The sequence below is a fragment of the Austrofundulus limnaeus genome, unplaced genomic scaffold (genome assembly GCF_001266775.1).
Source record: "Austrofundulus limnaeus strain Quisiro unplaced genomic scaffold, Austrofundulus_limnaeus-1.0 Scaffold445, whole genome shotgun sequence".
NCBI classification, from domain to species: Eukaryota; Metazoa; Chordata; class Actinopteri; order Cyprinodontiformes; family Rivulidae; genus Austrofundulus; species Austrofundulus limnaeus.
The window spans coordinates 127,641-149,226 of NW_013952847.1; the positions used below are offsets into that span (position 1 = coordinate 127,641).

At 40.2% G+C, this 21,586-nt stretch overlaps 1 protein-coding gene across 4 annotated transcripts in view; it reads left to right on the forward strand.

Annotated features, from left to right (window-relative positions):
- cux2b (cut-like homeobox 2b) overlaps positions 1–21,586 on the forward strand; it is a 157,516-nt gene that overhangs the window by 50,536 nt on the left and 85,394 nt on the right. For 3 of the 4 annotated variants that reach the window (XM_014024890.1, XM_014024891.1, XM_014024892.1), the window contains exons 2-3: positions 6,123–6,233; positions 11,873–11,920. In XM_014024890.1, the coding sequence (XP_013880344.1) occupies positions 6,123–6,233; positions 11,873–11,920 (159 nt within the window). Of the gene's footprint in view, positions 1–5,136; positions 5,951–6,122; positions 6,234–11,872; positions 11,921–21,586 lie in introns of those variants that run through there. The other variant, XM_014024893.1, reaches the window with a different exon arrangement.

The window sequence follows — 21,586 nt, forward strand, 5'->3', positions numbered from 1 at the left end:
CACACACACACACACACACACACACACACACACACACACACACACACAGAACCGCTCTATCTGCTGTGCCTTTAACTGATGTTCAGGCCAAAGAGGCCAGATAAGAACTCATTTTGGGTCTTAGCTATGGACAGGCGCCAGTGTGTGCCTTCCCGCACAACCACCCCACCCCTACCCGCCTTCTCCAAACCTCTGTCTCAGTGATGGAGGGGGGGTTGCCAGTAATAATGTTGAGTCCAGGCTAGACTGCAGTGATTGGGACCATTGATTGTGGCGATTTGATTTATTGATCACTGCGCCCTCTCAAATGTGCCATCTGAGATGCGGGGCTAATCTGAGGCAGCTATAGACAATCCTGTGCCTCACAAAACAAAAAAAAAAAAGGGGGGGAGACGATAAGTAGCGCATGAAAAGAAAACTACACTTATCATAATCACAGACTGGCCCCTGAGCTGCCTCTCTAGCTGCAGCTCCTGTGTCGGAGCACRTGTGTGCCAAACCACATAGTTTTTTTTCTGCAAGACCTTGCATGCGAATGTGTTGTTGTGTTGCATTGAGATGAGTGTATGTGTGTGTGTGTGTGTGTGCGGTGGGGGGTTGTGAGTCAGTACAGTCACCAGGCAGAACAGAGTGGATCTATAAATTGATGGAATTCAAAGCCTCCAGCATCGATTACCGTTATAACAAACAGCAGCTCACAGAATGTCTGATTATTTTTAGACAAAGATTTTGTGCTCTCAGCAGCAATTCTGCTGATGCTGTCACACTTTCAGACATCTGCCTATGATTGCAATTAGATGGGATACAAAAAGAAAAATAATACCCCATCTGCATTTTCCCCTCTCTCCTCCTCTTTCTTGTTCTTTTTTTTTCTCCCCCCTTTTTAATTTGTGCTGTCCAAGCTCAGTGAGCACAATAGTGATTTTGACTCACTCTACCTCATTGCAGTACCCTAGTAGGATTTTTTTCCCCCACTTGTCAACATTTTCTACTTTGGGTTGTCTTTGATAAAGGCCAGAAAATAGCTTACGACTACAGATGTAATCAAGATGAGCTGGGTTTAATGAATCAATGTCAGATGTACTTGAAAACAATACACTAGTGAGCCCTGCTTTTACAACAAACCCTCCACTGCCYCAGATTGTTACAGTACATCTTTTTGCTTCGACAATTTGCCAGTTTTAACTTGTTTGCCATCTTCCTTAAGAAAACAAGTTGTTTTTCTTTGTTTAAAGAAATGTAATATAGTTGACAGGTAGCCTATGCTCTGATCCTTGGTGGTGTGTTTTAGTTCTTTCCAGACTACAACCCCTGGCAAAAAGTATGGAATCACCAGTCTTAAATGAGCACTCATTCAGACATTTCATTCTGTAAAACAAACTCGGATCAAAAACATGATACAATAATAAGGTCATTCCAATGATACAATGATGAGGTCATTCCAAAGTGTAACTTGTTGGCTTTCAGGAACACTAATAAATGAAAAGAAAACATCGTGGAAGTCAGTGAATATTACTTTTATTGACCAAGCACAGGGAAACAAATAATGGAATCACCCAATTCTGAGTATGGAAACATGAAAAAAAAATTCAGGAGATTTAGGGTTTTATTTTTGGCTCTAATGATTTTATTTGTGGCTCTGACTAATGATTCCATAGATCCCCCCCACTCTGTTCAGAGCGTCATTAAGTTTCAAGCACATCAATTGTGCAGATCTGTCTTAGTAAAACCAACAGTTTTCTTGTTTCTGTTTTGAGTCCGGAGTCACTAAGATTGCTTTTCCATGACATATTGACTCCAGCCCAACAGGACTRTAGTTCCATGCTCAAAATCTTTCRCCGCTACCCCTCCAGTCCCAATGACAGCTCCGCCCTCCCCAGGGGAAACTCATCAATTATGGCTGGATGTTTGACTGGCAGAGGTTTAATGACAGGAGCTCTGTATTGACCAGACTGCCACACACTGAAAACTTGGTCCCAGTTGTCCGTCTTAAAACCTGTCAAATGGTTTCTGAGAAACCACCATGTTCCCAGCTTGTTGCAGCTCACCTCTTCCTATTCTTAATATGAGCATCTCCATATTCATGAAAGATGAAGTTCAACATAATGAAAGGAGATAAGTGAATTCAAARGTGCCGTAGTTGTAGGTTGGAATGGATCACATCTGATTATTACAAAGAGAAGAAAAATCTTTGGTTTCTTTTTGCCTTCTGGAGTTACTTTGTCAGCAGCCCCATATTGCGCAGTTCCTCCCATCATCAAGACAACTAAAGTAGCAAACAGTCTGTTCTGCCTCACTTCTTTCAAGAAAGACAGGCAGGAGGTTTCATTTGATGGGCTGTTGCCCAGGCTCTCCTCCCTCATAATGGTCTAGAAACTGTGGGGATGCTTTCAAAATAACCATGCTACAATGATTGCACTGTTTGGCTTGCATACTGCAGGAGGATCCACCATTCTCATTAGTCGAGCTGCCATAAAACTGAGCCCAGCTCTACGCAGAGGCCACGGCATGGTTATATCTTAAGCACTTAAAAAAATCCACTCAGTCACTTCTTGAGGAATTTTCTCTTGGAAAGATTAGCTGGTCTGGGGCCATTTGAATCTAGTGGAGGTTGCCCACTCCTCTGAAAGCCTGATCTCTAATCTCCTGGAAGGCTCATCCCAGATGGACTGTAAGGACTAACAGTAATTTAAAAAGTCGCCTTATCCTGTGGAGTTATGGCCTTTTTCCACTGACAGTTTATTCACAGACAATGAGACATTTCCCACAAACTAAATCAGACCTGAAGACTGGGACATTTCAGAGTTTAATTATGAACAGTGGTTGTATTAATCAGATGTTTATTAATGTTTTATCTGTATTTTCCACAAAAAGTCAGGTGAGAAATGCAGTTTTTAGACTCTGAACTTGGTAGACTTTGCATACATACCACCACAGCCCACTTACACAGATGCTGCATAATGGTATGAAGTTGTTGAGCCTATACATACTGTATCAGTTTATACACAACCCTTCAGATGGTGTGACTGAGTCATAATGTTGAACCTAAAACACTTCTAACATCTGTTCACTTCATCACTTCCCTTATTAGATGATATGATTCTTTATTTTTCTTATGTCAGCAGATCCCACTAAATAACCAAAATCTATAATTGATCAAACCTATCTGTAATGCCAACCTCTTATATCTGTTTACATTTATCCCCCACTTCTAGAAAAAAGTTATTTAACTTTTATAACCACTTGAAATATTTGTTAAAACTTTGTTGGGTAATATATTTTTCTTAATTAAATATCAGTAAGAGTAAAGAGCTCCTTAATGGGAAACATAAAATAGTGTTAATATGATGTGGATGAAAACATGAATAGAGTTATTTATAATGGAATAATTAGTGAGATTTGTGAGCATGGTGGCAGTGTATTTATGATGTGGGGCCTGTGCAAAAGCTTTTGTGATTTGGTCTTTGAGAATCTAAAGCAGATTAGCCATGCTTAACCTTATGCCTCGGCTTGGCAATGCCATGAAAACGATCAAACAAGAAGAGATACTTGTGGCTGAAGTGTTGTGCTAGCATAGCATCTAGCTGCATCTTGATGTGGTCTGGAACAGTTGTGCCAGGGTGGGTAGAGAAAGAGCGTAGTTTCAGTACAAGAGAACGTCTAACGAAAGCAAAAAGAAAACAATCTATTTGGTTAGTAAGACTTTCAGTGATTCACAGTGATTTTAAAACAGGCTAAAAATGATCCTCAAAATGAGCTCATTGTTGAGTTCTGGTTATTGTTGAGCCATATGAAAGAAGACTGCAGGGTAGGGCATTTTTATTAAACCTTGTGTTCAGTTTGTGATACAGCTTAAACCAAAAGATCACTTTATTGTCAAAGTTTGGTCAAGTGGAGCCAATTTGTTGGTAAATAAAACCATCAATAACTTAGGATTAGCTCCAATTTCAATACCTGTAACTGTCTTTTGTTTACCATTGCAGTATAAATTTCATCAATAAAGTTGCTAAATATACATTTAAAACAATTTTTATCAGTTTACGAGGAGTTTCCAAACTATGCAGACATGGTAAAAAACAACAACAAAAATAAAACCTCAACCGTCTTTGTTTGCATGTTTCCTTTGCTGACATTGCAATGAATTCTGGGAGATCATTGGCTTGTTTTGGCGTTTTTATGTTTCATTGGCTGTATGAAAAAGAGCTTGCAAATTGAGACAATAGGGGTTCACCAAAAAAAAAAAGATTCACATCAGAATCATGATTCTCATTATAACAATTCAGAATTAATTTTAAAATATAAAACAAATCCAGTTGCTGTCAGCTTCCATTTTGTACAAATGTCCTGACGTCACCAGTCAGCCGGTTCTGGAACATATGCATGAAACAAAGAGGAAACTACAAAAATGGAGGAAAGAGAGATTCAACCTTTTGTTGAAAGCAAAGATTTGGGCTCGTTTTGTTTTTTACTGAATAAGTCAGAGTTTGACATGAGCTTCACTTGGTGCGAGGTTTGCAAAATGAAGATGAAGCACTTTGGGAACTCAACGCATGTGATTTATCGCAATTATCAGTTTGAATGAAAAACCGATTTTGACTCAAATCATGGGATAGTAAAAGATTCTCACCCGTATGAGCCAGCCTTCGGGCCACAGAGTTGACAGAGCAGGATTGAAACACCACAAAAACACAAACTGACATTTATAATTTGGTCTCATTTGTCAAATTGTGCTTTACATTTTCACCTTAACCCAACAGAAACAACAGATGCTGGAGGGTTAGCTGGTGCATTAAAATATGAAGAACAGCATATTTCACTTTAGCCACTGTCTGCTGTGTGTGTCCAGAGGTCTGAACCTGGAGCCCTTCAATTAACAGCCCTGTTCTCTGACCGTCCCACGAGGCAGTGGCTGTTAAAGTTTCATCCTTCCACTTTCTGTCCTTTTTTTCTTCTTCTTGCGTGATGATTTATGAAATTGCCTTTAAGTGAGACTGCAGATTAATTAAAACAGTCGATTTAATTTCCCAGTGTCACATATAAGTTTGCTGTGGTAATTGAATCCTCTCTTCCACTTTAAAAAAAAAATATTTTAACACAACAGTGCCAAGAGAAGGCCCTCATCAGTTACTGATAATCACAGTCAAAACAAAGAGCTGAAGGTCCAGTTGTCTGCTCGGGTTCTGCTCAGCACAGAGGAGCAGACTTGGAATCTGTTTTCCTTTTTCTTTTTTTTCTGCTTGCTGAAAGGGCCGGGAATTGGATGACTGATCAATGATATTGGATTTGCGGATGGCGTGCGGTGCAGCTGAGTCCAGCATGAATGCAAGGTTTTGATGAAGGACCCGCTGCACGGACAGCTTTGAATAGTGGATCAGACATGTTGCCGGGGTGGAGCTCTCATTGGGCATAACAGAGAGATGTAAACAAGCAACGTACAGAGACATTAATGGAATAGTGATCAGGGTGGTTGTTGAAGCAGGAGGGTCATTTGGTTGAAACTATGGAGACTGCTGCCGGGTATTGGAAATCGATGCAGGATCGATATAATGATTGGTGGATGCGAGCGGGGAGTGGTGGAGAAGAGGCTGAAAATAGATCTGACCTGTGGTAATTGTGACAGAAAGCGAGTCCATTGTGTGTTAGAATCAGGTCTTGGTCCAGCTTATAAAGCAGCCCTTTATTTCAGGAGGAAGCTCTGTTTGTTTGTAGGCGGGGTGCGGGGGTTGTCAGGTTATTGGGTCCCCACACGTGACTCACCCCACCTCCTCCCCTCTTCTCCCCTCACTCTCTCTCTCTCTGCCTCCTCCTCCCCCCGCCCCACTCGCTCGCTGGCGCTCTATAGCCGTTGCAAGCATATCGATTATTTCAAATACTGATTATCTAAAAGGCCTTCTGCTACTGTAGGCATTGGATTTATTTTGGCTTAATTATTTATGGGCCAGGACTAGCTGTAAGTATTACTGCTGTGAGATCATGAAGGATTACATTGTTAATATTCAGCAGTGTATTTTTATTTATATACACTCCGAGCCTTACTGGATGAGCGTTGGCACGCTCCCCAAAGTGCCGCGTCTCTCCGCTCCTCTTCCCCTCACTGTTTCTCTCTTTGGTGTGTTTTGCAGAGGGAGCTAAACTCTGTGGCGTCTGAGCTGGCTGGTCGACAAGAGGAGAGCGAGCATTCCCATAAGCACCTGGTAGAGCTGAGCAGGGAGTTCAAGAGAAATGTCCCTGAGGTGAGTCTAGCACTCTGCCCCCCATTATCTCAACTCTATGTGTCRTTTTCCTCATCTTCACCTCAGCAGGTACTGGCTGTCTGCATCACTGCTGCCCGGCCCCCGCATGGACCTTTTTGAACAGAGAGCTATTTATATCCTGTGTAAGATCTGCATTTGTATGTTAACAGTACATATACTTGTGAGAAGTCAGGGATAGCCTCCCCCTCTCTCCGGGCTCAGTTAATATTTAAAAGCTGGGGCCTCGCTGTATTAGTCTCTGGGTTTGGAGTGATGAGAGGCCAGAAGGTTCATTTATAAAAGGTAAGCACAACTGTGCTCCCTAATTTAACTCCAAAGCTAAAGCAGCAGCGTTTGAAAAAAGTAAAAAAAAAAAGTTCTGTAATGTACCAGGAGCTCGTGTTTCTCTGAACCCACGGTGTGACTCAAAAAACTAATGAATGCAAATGAAGTTGAGTGGCCCTCTGCATCCACTCTAATAATTACATTTTTTCCCTTTTTTGTGAACTAAATATGTTTCATAAAAGACAGAAACTAAGAGTTCAAAATATATATTTACATTTTAAGCAACAGACTGGAGATTTTAATCTTTAAAACATTCGTAAGTACATTAAAACAGGTATTAGTGTGATGTTTTTTTTCTGCCTAGTTGTGAAATTGGTTGCAATCTTCTGCTCAACTTTTTATGCTTAATTCGCCAATTAAGAATAGTGGATTTTTTTTTACATACAAGTGAGCTGATTTAACAGGAAGGACACTTTTAAAAGGTCAATATGTGTGAATAGTTACAACAATTAGTTTTTCTTCTAATTATAACTGGCTTAAGAATATTGACTAGATCTGTAATTGTCACATAAACATAGCACAATGTTTTGATTAATCTTTTTTTTTTTGTGTGATAACAATACTTTATAAAAAATCTTTTGCCTGTCATGCACAGTCTCCAATCAGACACAAAGGCATTTTGTTTGCAGTTTATTTCATACTGTATTACAGGTTTCAATAAATAAACCACAAAATCTTTTAAATAATAAAACAAACTATCTTTTGTAGTGTATGAAGCCCATGAAGGAATGTGGGAATATTTTGTGTTACTTTGCAATACCATTGCATTCAATATTGTTTTTCATTCCCTCACAAAACTTTAATGTTTTGTATGAACTGAATTAAATCAGACTTTTATTTTGAAATATCCGATTACCAAAGCAGGATGTGTTGCCACAAGTTCGGGAAATTGACGGTGATTTTTGTGGCTCCACAGAGTTAAAATACCTGCATATTAAATATCTCCATGCGTGGCTGTGATACATTCATTCTGCTATTGGCTAACTCCCATTTTATGGTGGGAATATGAATTTGTTATGAAACCAGCCACAACAGTGATAAAGGACTTTTGCAAGGGAATGGAAAAAGTATTGTGAGGTAATGCAATGGGAACGCAAAAGAAAAAAATCCCCCATGTCCCCTTGTGGGCTCCGTAATAGTGCAATTATTTTAAGTGCAAAAGGTAATTTTATTTACAGTGTGACAATGTTCAACATTGCTTTAAATAATTAGTTTTTTAACTGCCTCTCTGTGCACAAACATGAACAGCTCCCTGAGAGAAAAAAAATTAAGTTTGTTGATCCAGAATGACACCTTTAAACTTGACTTGGTTTTTTTTGTGTGTGTGTGGGAGCTGAGTCAGAAACCTGTCCGTTATGCTATTAATGTTCAAGCTCTATTTTTTTTCATTTGGGTCCCCCCCCCCCCCCMCACACACACTTGTTGGGAACCACTCCCTTAAATGATTTCGTTCCACATCAGTGCATGACTGGGCTGGTGAGCAGCATGAGGACGAGGTGCCGGGCTGTTGTGGCTGTGTATGGTTCTTCCACATGCTACTGAGGCTGTTTTTGTGATGAAAAAATAGTTAAAATATCAATATGTCTTGTTTCTTCAGACTTTAATCATCCAGTTAAGGAAACACCAAACAAGAGGCAACAGCATCATAAGCTGTTTGGCACTGGCAGAGAAAATCTGGCAAATTTTTCATGGGAACAACCCACATACTCAATTCTGCTGCTCAACCCACAAGTGCATTTTCCTTACAAACATGGCACCGTTTAAGGAAACATAAAAAGGCTTTTCAAGGTTAAAAAGATTTATTACAACAAAGGAATAAATACAAGTTTTTTTAAAACACAGTTTGTGCCATATTTTATATAAACAAGCAAATTTTATTAATCTGCGAGTCTCACTAAGTCAAATCCCACAACTTTTTTCATTTTTTTCTTTCACACAGTTGCTCATTTTTGTTTTATTTTATTTTTTTTACTTCTTTGATCTGTTCAATGACATGCTCTTGACTATTTATGTGAAAGATCTTTGTCCTCAAAGTAAAAAAAAAAACAGGTTTCTCATGTTGTTTTTCTCCATCCCTGTCTGGACACTATTTTTTTTTCTTACTTGGCATTTTCAGAGGTAATTTAGTGCTTCATTTACAACACAGACGGACCTGCTGCAAAAGCAGAGAGGAAATAAATACAGGCTCTCCTGCTGTTTTTGTAAGTTTCCCCACTTTCAGAGAAATGAACTATTTTATCACAACAACCCGGGGAGAGGAGAGTTACGTGAACATATGGCAATCAATCCAATCAATCAATCAATCAATCAATCAATCAATCAATCAATCAATCAATCAATCAATCAATCAATCAATCAACCAACCAATCAGTCAATCAATCAATCAATCAATCAATCAATCAATCAATTAATCAATCAATCAATCAGACACTTTTATCTGCATTCATTATATGTATAGAGCCCAGATGTGCACAGAATCAATTTTCTCCATTTGGACCTCTCCACCATGGATAAGATCAAAGAGCTGTCAGAGGACATCAGGGACGAGACAGTAGATCTGCACCAGACTGGACTGGGCTGCACGATTATCAGCACAAAGCTTGGTGAGAAGGAGAGAGCCGTTTGATTATTTGGAAATGGATCAAATTTAAAATGACCTGCAGTAGCTCTCCATCTCAGATGTTTCCTCATAGAATGGAGGATGATGATGGTGATGAGGAGAAGGAGGGATCAGCCCACAACTACATTTTAATGATCTGAAGACAGACTACCCTGGGTCACACACTCTACAGTACAGTAATGGATTAAACTTTTACATCACCTGTGAGGCCTGTGTCATGCTTCACATTAAACATGGAAATGATTCAGTGAAGKTTGGTAGAAATGCTGTACTCAGGTGACTAAAGTAGGCATCAACTCAAAGAAGCACATTATGGTCATGGAGAGGGCCAGTTGGTCTCCAGCCTGTAATCCAAAAGAAAGTCTGTGGAGGGAGCTGAAGCTTGGAGTTGCCAAATAGCAACCAAGTATGGAGGAGTGGGTCAAAACCTCTCCGGAGTTGTTTACAGTCTTGGTCACCAAAGTGCCCGTGACATGCTTTTTCTTCACTTACAAAAAATTAAAGAAAGTATCCGAATATTTAGGGAAATTGGCATCATTCACATGATTTTTACCCAGTTTGTCACAAAACGTGCATATTTTTTGCTGAATTTGGTGCAGTCCAAATGAAACGGGAAGTGAYGTCAAAGGGGAACTCTTTAAAAAAGGGTAACTTCCTGGTCTTTATAAATCTGACTCTTCTTTATCTACCTGATAATAACTCAAAATACTCTGGAGAAACATCATATTCTTTGCAGTATGTTGTTAACCATTGTAGCCCTTTGACATCACTTCCTGTTTCTGCTTATGCAAATATCTCAACAACTGTTCATTTCACTGTTGTGAATTTGGGTTTTCAATTCATCATTAATTTTATCTTTCCAAAAATGCACTCAAATATATCAGTAGAATTTCATGTCACAAGTACTTTAATGACATACAAACCAGTTTCTGTTAGGTAAAATGTTTTTTTCTAAACGTCAATCTATTTTGTCTATATTCATTAAAATGAAATTAGAGACTTCATTTTGTTGCAAATGGACAAAATTACAGTAAAAATGTTTTTACAGAAAAACATAAAAATACATTACATACAATAATATGTTTTGTGTAATTGATTACTTTAGAACAGAGGTTCTCAAACTGGGGTCCCAGGACCCGCAGGGGTCAGCAAGCTGTATTTTGGGGGGCCTCAAAGGATTTCAATAAATTGTTAATTTGTTTTTTCTTTAAAAAATATGCACGTGGAGGAAAATGCACTAGAAAAACAAACACACTGAACAAAATACTGTTCCCATGGAATTCGGGGGTAAAATGACAGTAAATTATATTTAAAACAGCATGGGGTTTATGAGGGGGTCCCTTGATGGTTTTCACCCTTGAAAGGGGTCTCCAGACCCAAAAAGTTTGAGAACCCCTGCTTTATTTTTCAGGTCACTTTTATCATTGGATCTAACTGCACTACTCAACTATATTGTCTGCTCTGATTACTGTATTGAACTGGTGTACATATTATGTTTTTTACTTTTTACTTTATCCTTTGTATTTTTTTTATTTGTTATATTTTATACTTATGGCACCTTTACACTGAAGCAAATTCCTAGTCNCTTTTATCATTGGATCTAACTGCACTACTCAACTATATTGTCTGCTCTGATTACTGTATTGAACTGGTGTACATATTATATTTTTTACTTTTTACTTTATCCTTTGTATTTTTTTATTTGTTATATTTTATACTTATGGCACCTTTACACTGAAGCAAATTCCTAGTCTGTGAATTCTGTTCATTGACAATGGCAATAAAACTGATTCTGATTCTTCTTCAGAACACATTTTTATTGTCACAACGTTACTGTAAATTAAGAGTTGTGACACCAGAGTTTAAAATGTTTCACTGTTATTGTGGTAAAGCGTAGCAACATTAGGACGCTGACATTATGCAGAATTAAAAGTGTCAGGGTTATTTTTTGAACAGTGCATATACATGCTGAGATGCCATCTGTGCATTACTTTGCTCTCTTTTATTTTCTTCTGTGTTACTCTGAGTCAGTGCCAACAATTCATTCCTTTTTATTTTTGTAAAGCAAAGCAGCAATTAAGACAGATTAAATTGAATAAATGGAAAAATTCAAACTGTAAATGATATATATTTTTTTGTCATTCCGTTTGAAATGTCCGTCCATTGAAGTTTGGCTGTGGAAAATATTTTTTATGTTTTATAGATGAATCTTTGCTGCACTGCCTGCCCATCTTAGTTTGAGTTTGTAGTGTTGTGCTGTTATCTTGTCAGTATAATACAGGCGTTTAAGACGGGATCAGGCTGTCACCACTGGCAGCACAATCCCCTTACCTGAGGCTGTGAGAGCTTGCACGAGTCTRGATTTCTCAGCTCCAACATAAGCTATTGGAAAGCCCCACTTTTCAAACATGCCCAGTCAAACCGTTTAGGTTTAACCACTAATACCCTCACCGTACAGCAGCACACCTCACCGGCAGCACACGTGCAGCGCAAGAACAGCTACAGTGAAAATCCATTAACATTAATGATTTTTCCGTCTTTTTTTTTCTTGTGGAGTTTGTTTGTGCCTCACCGGGGCTGATCTGATTCCTGAACAGGTAGAACATCTGAACAATTATAAAAAAAAAAACAAAACAATGCTGAGACGGAGTTTTCTTTTTTTATCTGTGCACAGGAGGTCCGGGAGATGGTGGCACCTGTTCTCAAGAGCTTCCAGGCCCAGGTGAGTCACATGCCTCTGTTTATTTTTACATACAGACTGAAAGAGTCTGAAACTGTCCAAGTAGCGTTTTATTGATGATTCCTTTCACTCCTATTCCACAAAATGACTTCAAGGAGACACTGCGTTTGGATACTGTATGAACCAGRACAGACTGCTGTGCTCCTTGAATGAATAATTTGATAGATGGAAGGAGAAATCTATGGCATACTTTTCATGTTACTGCTCATCTGCTGCTTATTGACTGATGCCTTTTCTGTCAAAGTGAAGTAGCATCTTTCTGCCATTAGATGATCAGATATCTGGCTTCTCATATTTTCTTGGCTGAGACAAGCCCTCATTTCCTGTTGTGATAGTGCATCCACCGTGCCCCCTCTGACGTCGTCATATTGAAAAAGTCATCTGATACCTTCAAAGACTCTGCTCCAGCCATTAAACCAAGGTCATAAATCACATTTGTGAGCTGCGTTATGGTCCGCAAAGCAGAGGCTTATGGAAACGATACCACAAATATGTTTTCAGTCTCGTTCTCCCCTCTAAACTCCTGCTCGGCACCGACCTGAAAGCCCTATCATCTGTAAACACGAGAACACTCAGCATGGATTGTTCAGATCGCTTGGAAGTGATTATTGGCAGCTTCTTTTTAATGCTTTCTAATTGACTATGCCCAAGCAGCCGTGTTCGTGAGCAGGAGCCATCAGTGCCACGCTCCACCACAGTGCTCTGTGGCTGATTTCTCTGCTAATTCAATTACTCCAGTTGTAAAGTTGAAGAAATATCAGAAGCACCAGTCCATATCTTTATTGTGCAAACAGGAACCCAAAGGACTAATTTAAGCACCATTGATGTCTGACAACTGGGAGTCTAAAGATGCCTTATAGTAGATAAAATAGATGGCTGATAATGAGCCATGATTTTTTTTCTGTCTTAGCTGAAGGCCTCTCTGGGCATCTCTTAGTCTCTCTTGTGTAACTTCCATGAGTTTGTGTTCTCACTGTCAAGTGACTTTGCTCAGGAAAAGGACTTGCAACTAATAACCAAAAGAGAGAGAAGAGATTGAAGTGGTGCCAGTGCAACCACTGCCCAGTGCAAACATCAACTTTGTTTTATAAAGCTACTAAGATCAAAGCTATAATTTGATACACAGTGCCATTAAAAACTATACACATCTCTTGAAATTTGCCAAATTTCATCATGATACGACTAAAAACTTCAAATTTTTCAGTTTTGTGTATTTATTTCATGTCTGTGTTGTGCCATATATGACTTGTGGCAAACTGCAAACAAGACTTCTTATTGGTTTCTTGCAGCAGTGACTTCTTGCCACTCTTTCATAAAGTCCAGGTTTGTGTCACGACTAAGACCTGTGCTGATGATGTTTCAAGGATTCAAGCAGACTTTATTGTCATTCGCATCACATGTGGTGCATGAGATGGAGGGAAATTTGTACTCTCACAGTCCAGTTACACCCAATAAGAAATTTACAAAATACAGACACAATGGATAAACATAGAATAAAAATTGAATAGAGTAAACATAAAAATAGATAAATAAACAAAATATACAAAATATAGAGATATAGGGGCTAAGGAAAGTTGGGAGAGTAGCAGATTATTGCAAATGTAATTAACCTGGTAAAGTGTCAGTGCCGTGTGGTTTAAAAGTCGTACAGCTTCAGGAATGAAGCTGTTTYATCACTAATGYCACATAATAAACATCTTAGGCCTTCAGGTGTATTTATACTAAGATTAAATTACACAATGCTGACTCTGTTTTGTAATTGGGTGACTTCTTTGGGGCAGCTGTGGTAGAGTGGTTAGGGGAGTCGTCCTGGAACTGGTACGCTGCTGGTTCGATCCCTCATTCCAGCTGTCTCAGTTGTTGTGTCCTTGGGCAAGACACTTCACYCCTAATGCCTCTGATGTGTGTCTCATCAGTGTATGAATGTGATTGGCACTGATTAGCCTCCATAGATGATTATACATGTTARTATTGTAGAGACCTTACGGAGCTGTGTGAATGGGTAAATGAKGACACAGATTATTGTGTGAAGAGGTTTGAGTGTCCTGGTTGGATAGAAAGATGCTATAGTCCATTTACCATTTACTCCTGAAGGCAGTTCATTGCCCTGGATGTTTAGATGTATCAGAATAAAGGAGGCTGAATACAAATGCATGACACACTTTTAGGATCTTTGTTTGAAACTATTTGAAAACCGTGTATCCTTCCACTTCACGGTTATGCTCTGTTTGTGTTGGTCTAACACAGGGGTCTGCAACCTGTGGCTCTGGGGCCACATGTGGCTCTTTGATCCCTCTGCAGTGGCTCTTTGAAAATGTGACCAAACAAAAGAATTTCTTTGTTTGTTTGGTTTTGATATTCACAACAAAAATCWATTTGTGTGCAAGTATGTGATCAATACTACTAATACAAAAAGTAAAACATGTTAGCCCATGCTAGCCTGTTGTTTACTTAAATAATTCAACTTCTTCCTCTCRAATCCGTTAGAATTAACTTTAAAGACTACATGATAATAAGAATTAGAAAAAAATATACCTGAATAGTTCAGTTGTACTAGTTTTTATGAAATTCAGTATAAACTTCATACTGTATTTTTCTTGTTTACATGAATATGGCCTTTTCATTTGTCTCGATGTGTAAAAATAATAATAAATAATACAATTCACAATATATTCTTTAGCTTTATAATGTCACCTCAACTGGCTGTGAAGGTTCTTGAAAAGGCCCACGGACCATCAGTTGATAATCAWGGTTGTAGCTTRTTTYGCGGCTCTGGATACATTTTATTAGTGAGCCAAGTAGCAGAAATGRCTCTTATAAAGGTTGCASACCMCTGGTCTAACAWATAAAATCCCAGGAAATTACTATAAMGTGTGTTGCTTTAACATGACAAAATGTGAAAATGTTCAACGGCTGTGAGGAGATTTTTCAAGGCACTGTAGAAACCGAGAAAACCGAGAAAAGGAGCAGTAGAGAAAATAAAACACACACACACACACATACATACATACAGACATGGTGGAGCAGTTTAACACATCACAATGCCATAATCCTCTGGTGTTTTCTGGTACACTTTGACCTTATTGGTAATGTCAAACAGCTTGCAGAGACTTGTGAACTTTACCCAGCAGTCGTCTGCACAACCTCGGTATGAGCTGTGGGACCTGGACCTGCTGCTGCGGGGGCCGCGTGTGAGGAAGAGGAGGAGGAGCCGGACCAGTTTGTTTTGSTTGCGTGTGGTTTGGAGGAGGCCAGCGCTCCCCCTGCAGCTGCGCCGTACAGGTGGTGAAGTTGTGGCATGTGCACACGTACGGACGCCTACATGTGTGAGAACAAACTGGGTCCTTGCCCCCCCCCATCAACCCCTCCTCCTCAACTGCGGTTCGGAAGCCCAGAGGAGCGCCTCGTGGTATTTGGACCTTCATCATGCCACTTCTAAAGGAGAAGTCGGCTCCTTTGAAGTGCTCGCGACATGACAGGTTCCCTTTCTTTTCTTTTTTCATTTCAGCGTTCCCCACCCACTTTCTCTCTCTTCTTCTCTCGTCCAATCTTGCCTTCTAATTATCACTAACCAGGCGACTGATTAGAAACACATTGACGACCTAGTTTTTCGTCGGGAGCTGGAGGAGGAGAAAGGGTTAATCCCAGAGCTGGTGGCTGTCATTGGTCGCTTCCCTTCTTCTTCTCCTTTTTTTTCTCGTTCCGCTCTCCTCTTTTCTTTCCCTGGAAGTTTGCTAATGAGGTCCCGTCAGAGCTGAGGAGAGGTGTTAATTTGGCCTTGTGAAGTAGGAAGGAGATTAAGGACAGTGAGGAGCTGAGTTTACGGCTTAAAATACACCGCTGTCCTTATTAATCCACAGGGCCCTGAGAGACCAGCATTTTTGGTTTTATAATGAACACTGTCTCCTAATGAAGGTAATTTTAATAAAAATTTGCGGAGAAGAAGAGGAGATGGTACACGTCTCCACGCTCTCAGGAACACCTTTGGGGCCGAGGGATACGACGGTTATTTCTCGAATAACTGATCACTGGAGAGTTGGGCCCGTTGGAGCGTTCTTTTTGCAGAACTTTCATACAGACTTCTCTGCCCTTCGAACAGACACTAAACAGTTTTGCTAAGACAATGTGGGCTCCTCAATGCAATTTACACCCCTCTCTCACTTTAATGTGCAAACTCCCTTCAAGCCAAACCACGGCGAAGCAAAGGGGAGAAAAAAAGAAAAAAAAAAAAAACAAAAACAGTGACTGATTCCTTGTGTGTTTCTTCCAGGGAAGCAGATTCCACCACACAGCCAGCTTAAAATCAAGTCCAAATTATCAAGTCATTCTATTTTTCTCCTCTCCTCTTGATGTCATTTGGCGCACTCAGAATAAGAAAACAGCAGTATGGTTCCCTAATTACTGAAACTTGCTTTACAATGATAATCCGTGGAGTAATTTAGCGTGCACAATGAGAGTTGCGGTGCTTGTGCAGATGGAGATTCTGATAAATAGTTTGTAACGTGTAATTAGCAGCGCTGCCGGTTACATACCATTAACCCCTCAAGCTCAGGAATCATTATTGGCCCTCATTATCAAGCAGCAAGGTACGATCGAGCTGACTAGACATCAAAAACATCAAACAGCTATTAAAGCGCTGCGAACTGGGGGTCGGTGGACACCTGTTTATGAGTCTAACTGTGCCACTTCTTCCCCTGAGGTTGTGAAGTGATGATGTGAGTGTAGACAATGTTTTTTTATGTATGTTGTTGTTTTGTTGTTGCTGCGTGTTCTCTTTGAAAGCAYGGGAGGTATTTTTGAAGACGCAGCTACTTTTTTTTTCTTTCCACCTTTCCACAAAACTGAATTAAGAGATGTCAAGATGGCTGCGGAGTTTCATCTCTGTCACTAAGATCTGGTGCTCTGGAAAAGATGCTCTTCTTACTTGTGTGTGTTGATCTCTTTGTTGTTTGTGTGTTAGCTTGGTGTTTTTTTATTTTATTTTTTGTAATCCACCTTGTCAGGCGGTGTGTTTGAGAATGACAGCAGGAATAGGGGGATAATGTGGAACAGAACACTACAACTGTTTTTCATGCTGCCACAAGTGTTTACCTCTCATTCATCAGAAACGGTTTTCAAGCGAGCGTGAAGCTTTTTTTTTTTTTTTTTGGCCAAAAGCAGCGGCGTTAGTGTTGTCCACGCTGCCTCACTCTGACCTGTCCTCCCTCACAAGGAGGTAGACAAACATCATCTTTGATCATCCATCGAGACACGACCAGTTCTTCCTCCTTTTGATTAATTCCTGGAGGAAATGATAATTTCTTTTGAATGCATGAATATGTTATGAATAGTAGAATGAATCAAAGAGTAAAGGATGATAATTAATTACAGCGTTGTGATAAAAGACTGTGGGTGTTATGACGCAAGCCTCCTCCGTGTCATTATGAGAGGCTTCGTAATTACCTTTCTGCACGAGCCAGCGCTCCTGGCGGCGCTGGCGGTGAGAGTGCCGCTCTCTGAGTGAGTCTAACGGTCATAAAGCTTTTCCCTGCCTAATTGTCTGAGGGGCTCTATGGCACTTTCATAGATGAGGGACTGCGCCGTTAGGAAAAATGCTTGGCGGCACTACAGCTTTTCCGGCTCAATGAAGACAGATCTTCATCACAGGCTAAACCTTGAGCTTATTAGGTACAGATTGCCTGAGCGGATGGCTAACTTGGGAAGGTGGTGTCAGAATGAGTGAGCAGCAGATTCATGCAGTCTGATAAAGCTTTAAAAGCAAGCTAGTGTTTATTTCTTTGCACATCATATATTAGAGACTCATATTTCTGTACCAATAAACCRGATCTCCGTCTTACAGTTATCTCTGAATTTTCCGTTTGTGTTATTATTCATGCCCTACMCTTACGTAAGGGGCTTTTACGACTTCATCCTCTCTCTCGCTCCTACTCTCCTCTCCTCCCTTACCTCCCCTCTGGCTATGACCAGACTGCTCCACACCGGGCTGAGGAGGTATGTCTAATGTCTGTCTGCTGCTCGGCTGTCAGGCTCATTGAGCAGCAGGCCAGGCCCAGGATCTCCAGGCCATTACCTATTCACAGCACGTCCAGGCCTCCAGCTTATTGTGGGGAACATAATGGGCTTCAGGGCCATGTAAACCACTGGCTTTCTGCTCCAGGTTTATCACTTCAATCCTCTTCATACTAAGGAGAGGGAAGGAAGAGAAGAGAGAGAGGGGAGGAGATACAGTATGTATTGGGGAGGGGATGTGGGAGTAGAACTGGACATTAGATAATACTTTCCTTCAGTCTTTAACTTCTCCTGTCTGTTCAAATGTTGAAAGACGCACCTGTTTTTCACTTCAGTGCAGAAAACCAACATTAATTCATTTATTTTCATACACTGTTTCAGTCTGGATCAYCTTAAACATTTATTGGTTATGGTAAATCAAATGTAAACAAGTTTATATGCAAATTTTGGAGAGTCATCGTACACAAAAACAYRTCATCGTGTGGCATTAATTGCAGTRAYTGAAAAGAGGCAAAATGATTAAATGCTCACGATACAATTTTGTCCAACCYTGTGTGGTACTGGCTGATCTTAGATGATCAGACTAGACTAGATGATCTTTATTTAAAACTTTATCATATCAGCTGGTGGGCAACTTGCATTCCTTCATGGAACGCTAGTTTAGTTTTTTCATGGTTTATTGTAGGTTAAAGTATTTTGACCGGAGTATGCATTATGTTTTTTTTAAAAAGGCAAAAATCTATTAAAGGGATCCATGATTAGTTGTAACATTAGACTTTATTTGATAAACWTATATTTTAACTATAAAATAAAGACTGTAAAAATACTGTAGGCTGTTTAGTTTTTATAATTTTTAAACTAAAAGTTTAAAAATATATTTCACGGATGGAGCCATTTTATTTACACGCAAAGCATTCTGGGTAAATGATGACGTGGATAGGTTCKCAGTGTGAGYGAGCTATATCCACCCTGAAGGTTAATCTTGGACAATATCTGATGATCGACTCTTTTAAATGAAACCAGAGAGCGTTGACAGAGAGGAGAAGGTAGAAATGACTCAGCCTGGAACTGAAAATATGGATGGAGGACAACAGTTTAACTTGTTTGTCGTACGAGCGCGGAGCTAGAAATTTTTTAATTTTATATCGTCATATTATTTATTTAAAACGTATTCTTTTCTCTCGCTTCGTCCTCCATTACTAGCATACAAAAATCTCCGGTCGGGCCGCAATGAATTATGGGATATGGTGGGCCGGGAAGGATCCATCAGACCAGTCCTTCGATTCGGGCCAAAGGAAGGACGCATTTGTCGGCCGCATCGGAGGAGTCTTCGGTTTTGGACGGCCTTTGTCGCGGCGTAGTGACGTATGTGGCCAACAAATTTGTCCTTCGGAGGACCCAGCCTGCCGTTTTGGACACAGCCATATTGTCGGCGCTAGCGCAAAAGCTAACAGGCTAAGCTGAGGTTCTTCTTCCATGAAGCAGCTCTGTTGTCCTCCATCCATATTTTTAGTTACAGGCTGAGTCATTTCTACCTTCTCCTCTCTGTCAACGCTCTCTGGTTTCATTTAAAAGAGTCGMTCATCAGAYATTGTCCAAGATTAACCTTCAGGGTGGATATAGCTCGCTCACACCGAGGACCTATCCACGTCATCATTTACCCAGAATTCTTTGTGTGTAAATAAAATGGTTCTGTCCATGTTAAAATATATTTTAAAAAAATTACAAAACTAAACAGCCTACAGTATTTTTACAGTCTTTATTTTACAGTTAAAATATGTTTACCAAATAAAGTCTAATGTTACAACTAATCAGGGATTCCTTTAAGAATTTTTGCAAAAATAAAGCCATCAGTTTTTTTTTAAATAAAATTTTATACAATTCTTTGTAAAATGAAACCTCATTAATTCCATTAATTACAGTGTGAAGAAAGTCCAACAATGGGTGGCAGTGTTTCCCCAGTGGGCCACCATCATTTAGTCCTAGTTGGACTTTCTCTGTAGAAGTTGAATCTCTCTGACCAGCCCTGTTTGTTTTCTGTTTGGTGACCGATGGTTGTAATTCTGCTGCGTGTTTTTATGCCGAGGCGCCTCAACCTTTCCATCAGCCGTGCCAGTGTCAGTCTGATCCCTCCTCTGCTGTGCTGTGATCTGACRGAGGTGTGTGTTTGTGTGTGTTGGCGTGTTTGTTTTCCTGTCCTGACTGATGCCCTGTCGAAACGTCCCGCTTGGGTATATTCTTCATTATAGATGCGTGTTTTGAGCCAGGGATGCGCACCAGGTAAAGGGGTGGGGGTGGGGGTGTTATAAATAGGCACTTGGCTCTCTAGCCATGTGGAATTGATGAGTTTCAGCACATTCTGCTCTGCAGTGCCAGCTTTCATTTCTACCGTCCTGACAGCACAAACCTCAGAGCCCGGAGAYGTCACGCCTCACTGCTGCTGCTGTGCAAATGTTAGCCATGTTTGAGGATGGACGCACGCACAGCGCCGGCCTCACCTCTCCGACTGGGCAGCTGACTGGATGGAGATCCAGCCTGTGTCACTTTAAAAGAGAGCGTCAGATTTCTTTGCTAACTTCTGGCCTAACAGAGAGGGGCAGCAGACAGTGTTTTTTTCTGTGTTCATTTGTCTGACTGTTAGCAAAATATCTTTTTGAAACACAGGATGGATTTTATTGAAACTTTCAGAAAGTAATCATTTGATGTAAATCTACACTGAKAGCTTTCTGGAGTCAACCAATTAAAAAAAATGACCTTAACAAACTAAATAAATGATAACTCAGCCAGTCTGACCAACATGAAGCTAAATTTTGTAGAGTCATCGTCAACACCAGCTCTAAGACCAAACTGATCAAAAAAGATACGTTTTCAAAACTTTACCATTACCTGTTGGTGTCAGCKTTGTCTGTTAGGAAAACATCTAGGGGTGCACCCTTAAACTGGCACAGATTTCCTAAATTTTGAGAGATCGGTCGATACTTGGATAAGATTGGAGGAAAAGATCAGCTTCTCATCTCCCTCCTCAAAAGTCTGAAAATCRGCCACTATTCCTTTTTTGCTCTGCTGTGAGCACTACCTAATGTCCAGTTAAAACATTTGTAGTGTTTCAAGGGTGTTGTGTTTCAATAAAACATTAAGGGTGTATGATGACCTTATAACACCCAACAGTGTCGGTCATTTAAAGGGGCAATATCATGTAAAATCAACTTTTTTGAGTTTTATATCATTTTATAATGTTATACTCTCATAAAAAAACATGCCCAAAGCCTTGCTTTAACTCATTCATGAGTGTTTGAGAAATCCTGCAGCATTTTTAGGAAGCCATGCTGAGGATCAAAACGACAGGTGGGGACCAGAAACGCCCCTGGGACGTGTCTTTAAGCCGAACTTCCTCATCACGGAGCACACCTCCCCACCCCMCCAAACCACACACCCCGCCCATGACCCCTGCAGGCTCTCGGCAGTAACAGAGCAAAGTGAAAGTGAAACTTAAACTGTCTGCTGCTCTTAACACTACTTCTCACTCAGTGAAGCTCTTTTCAGATTCAAAGTACCTTTGAGGAAATGTATTTTCAGATGCCAATTAATCTGCATCACAGCGCACGCGCGACCCCGCCCTGAAATGGGACAGGACAGAAG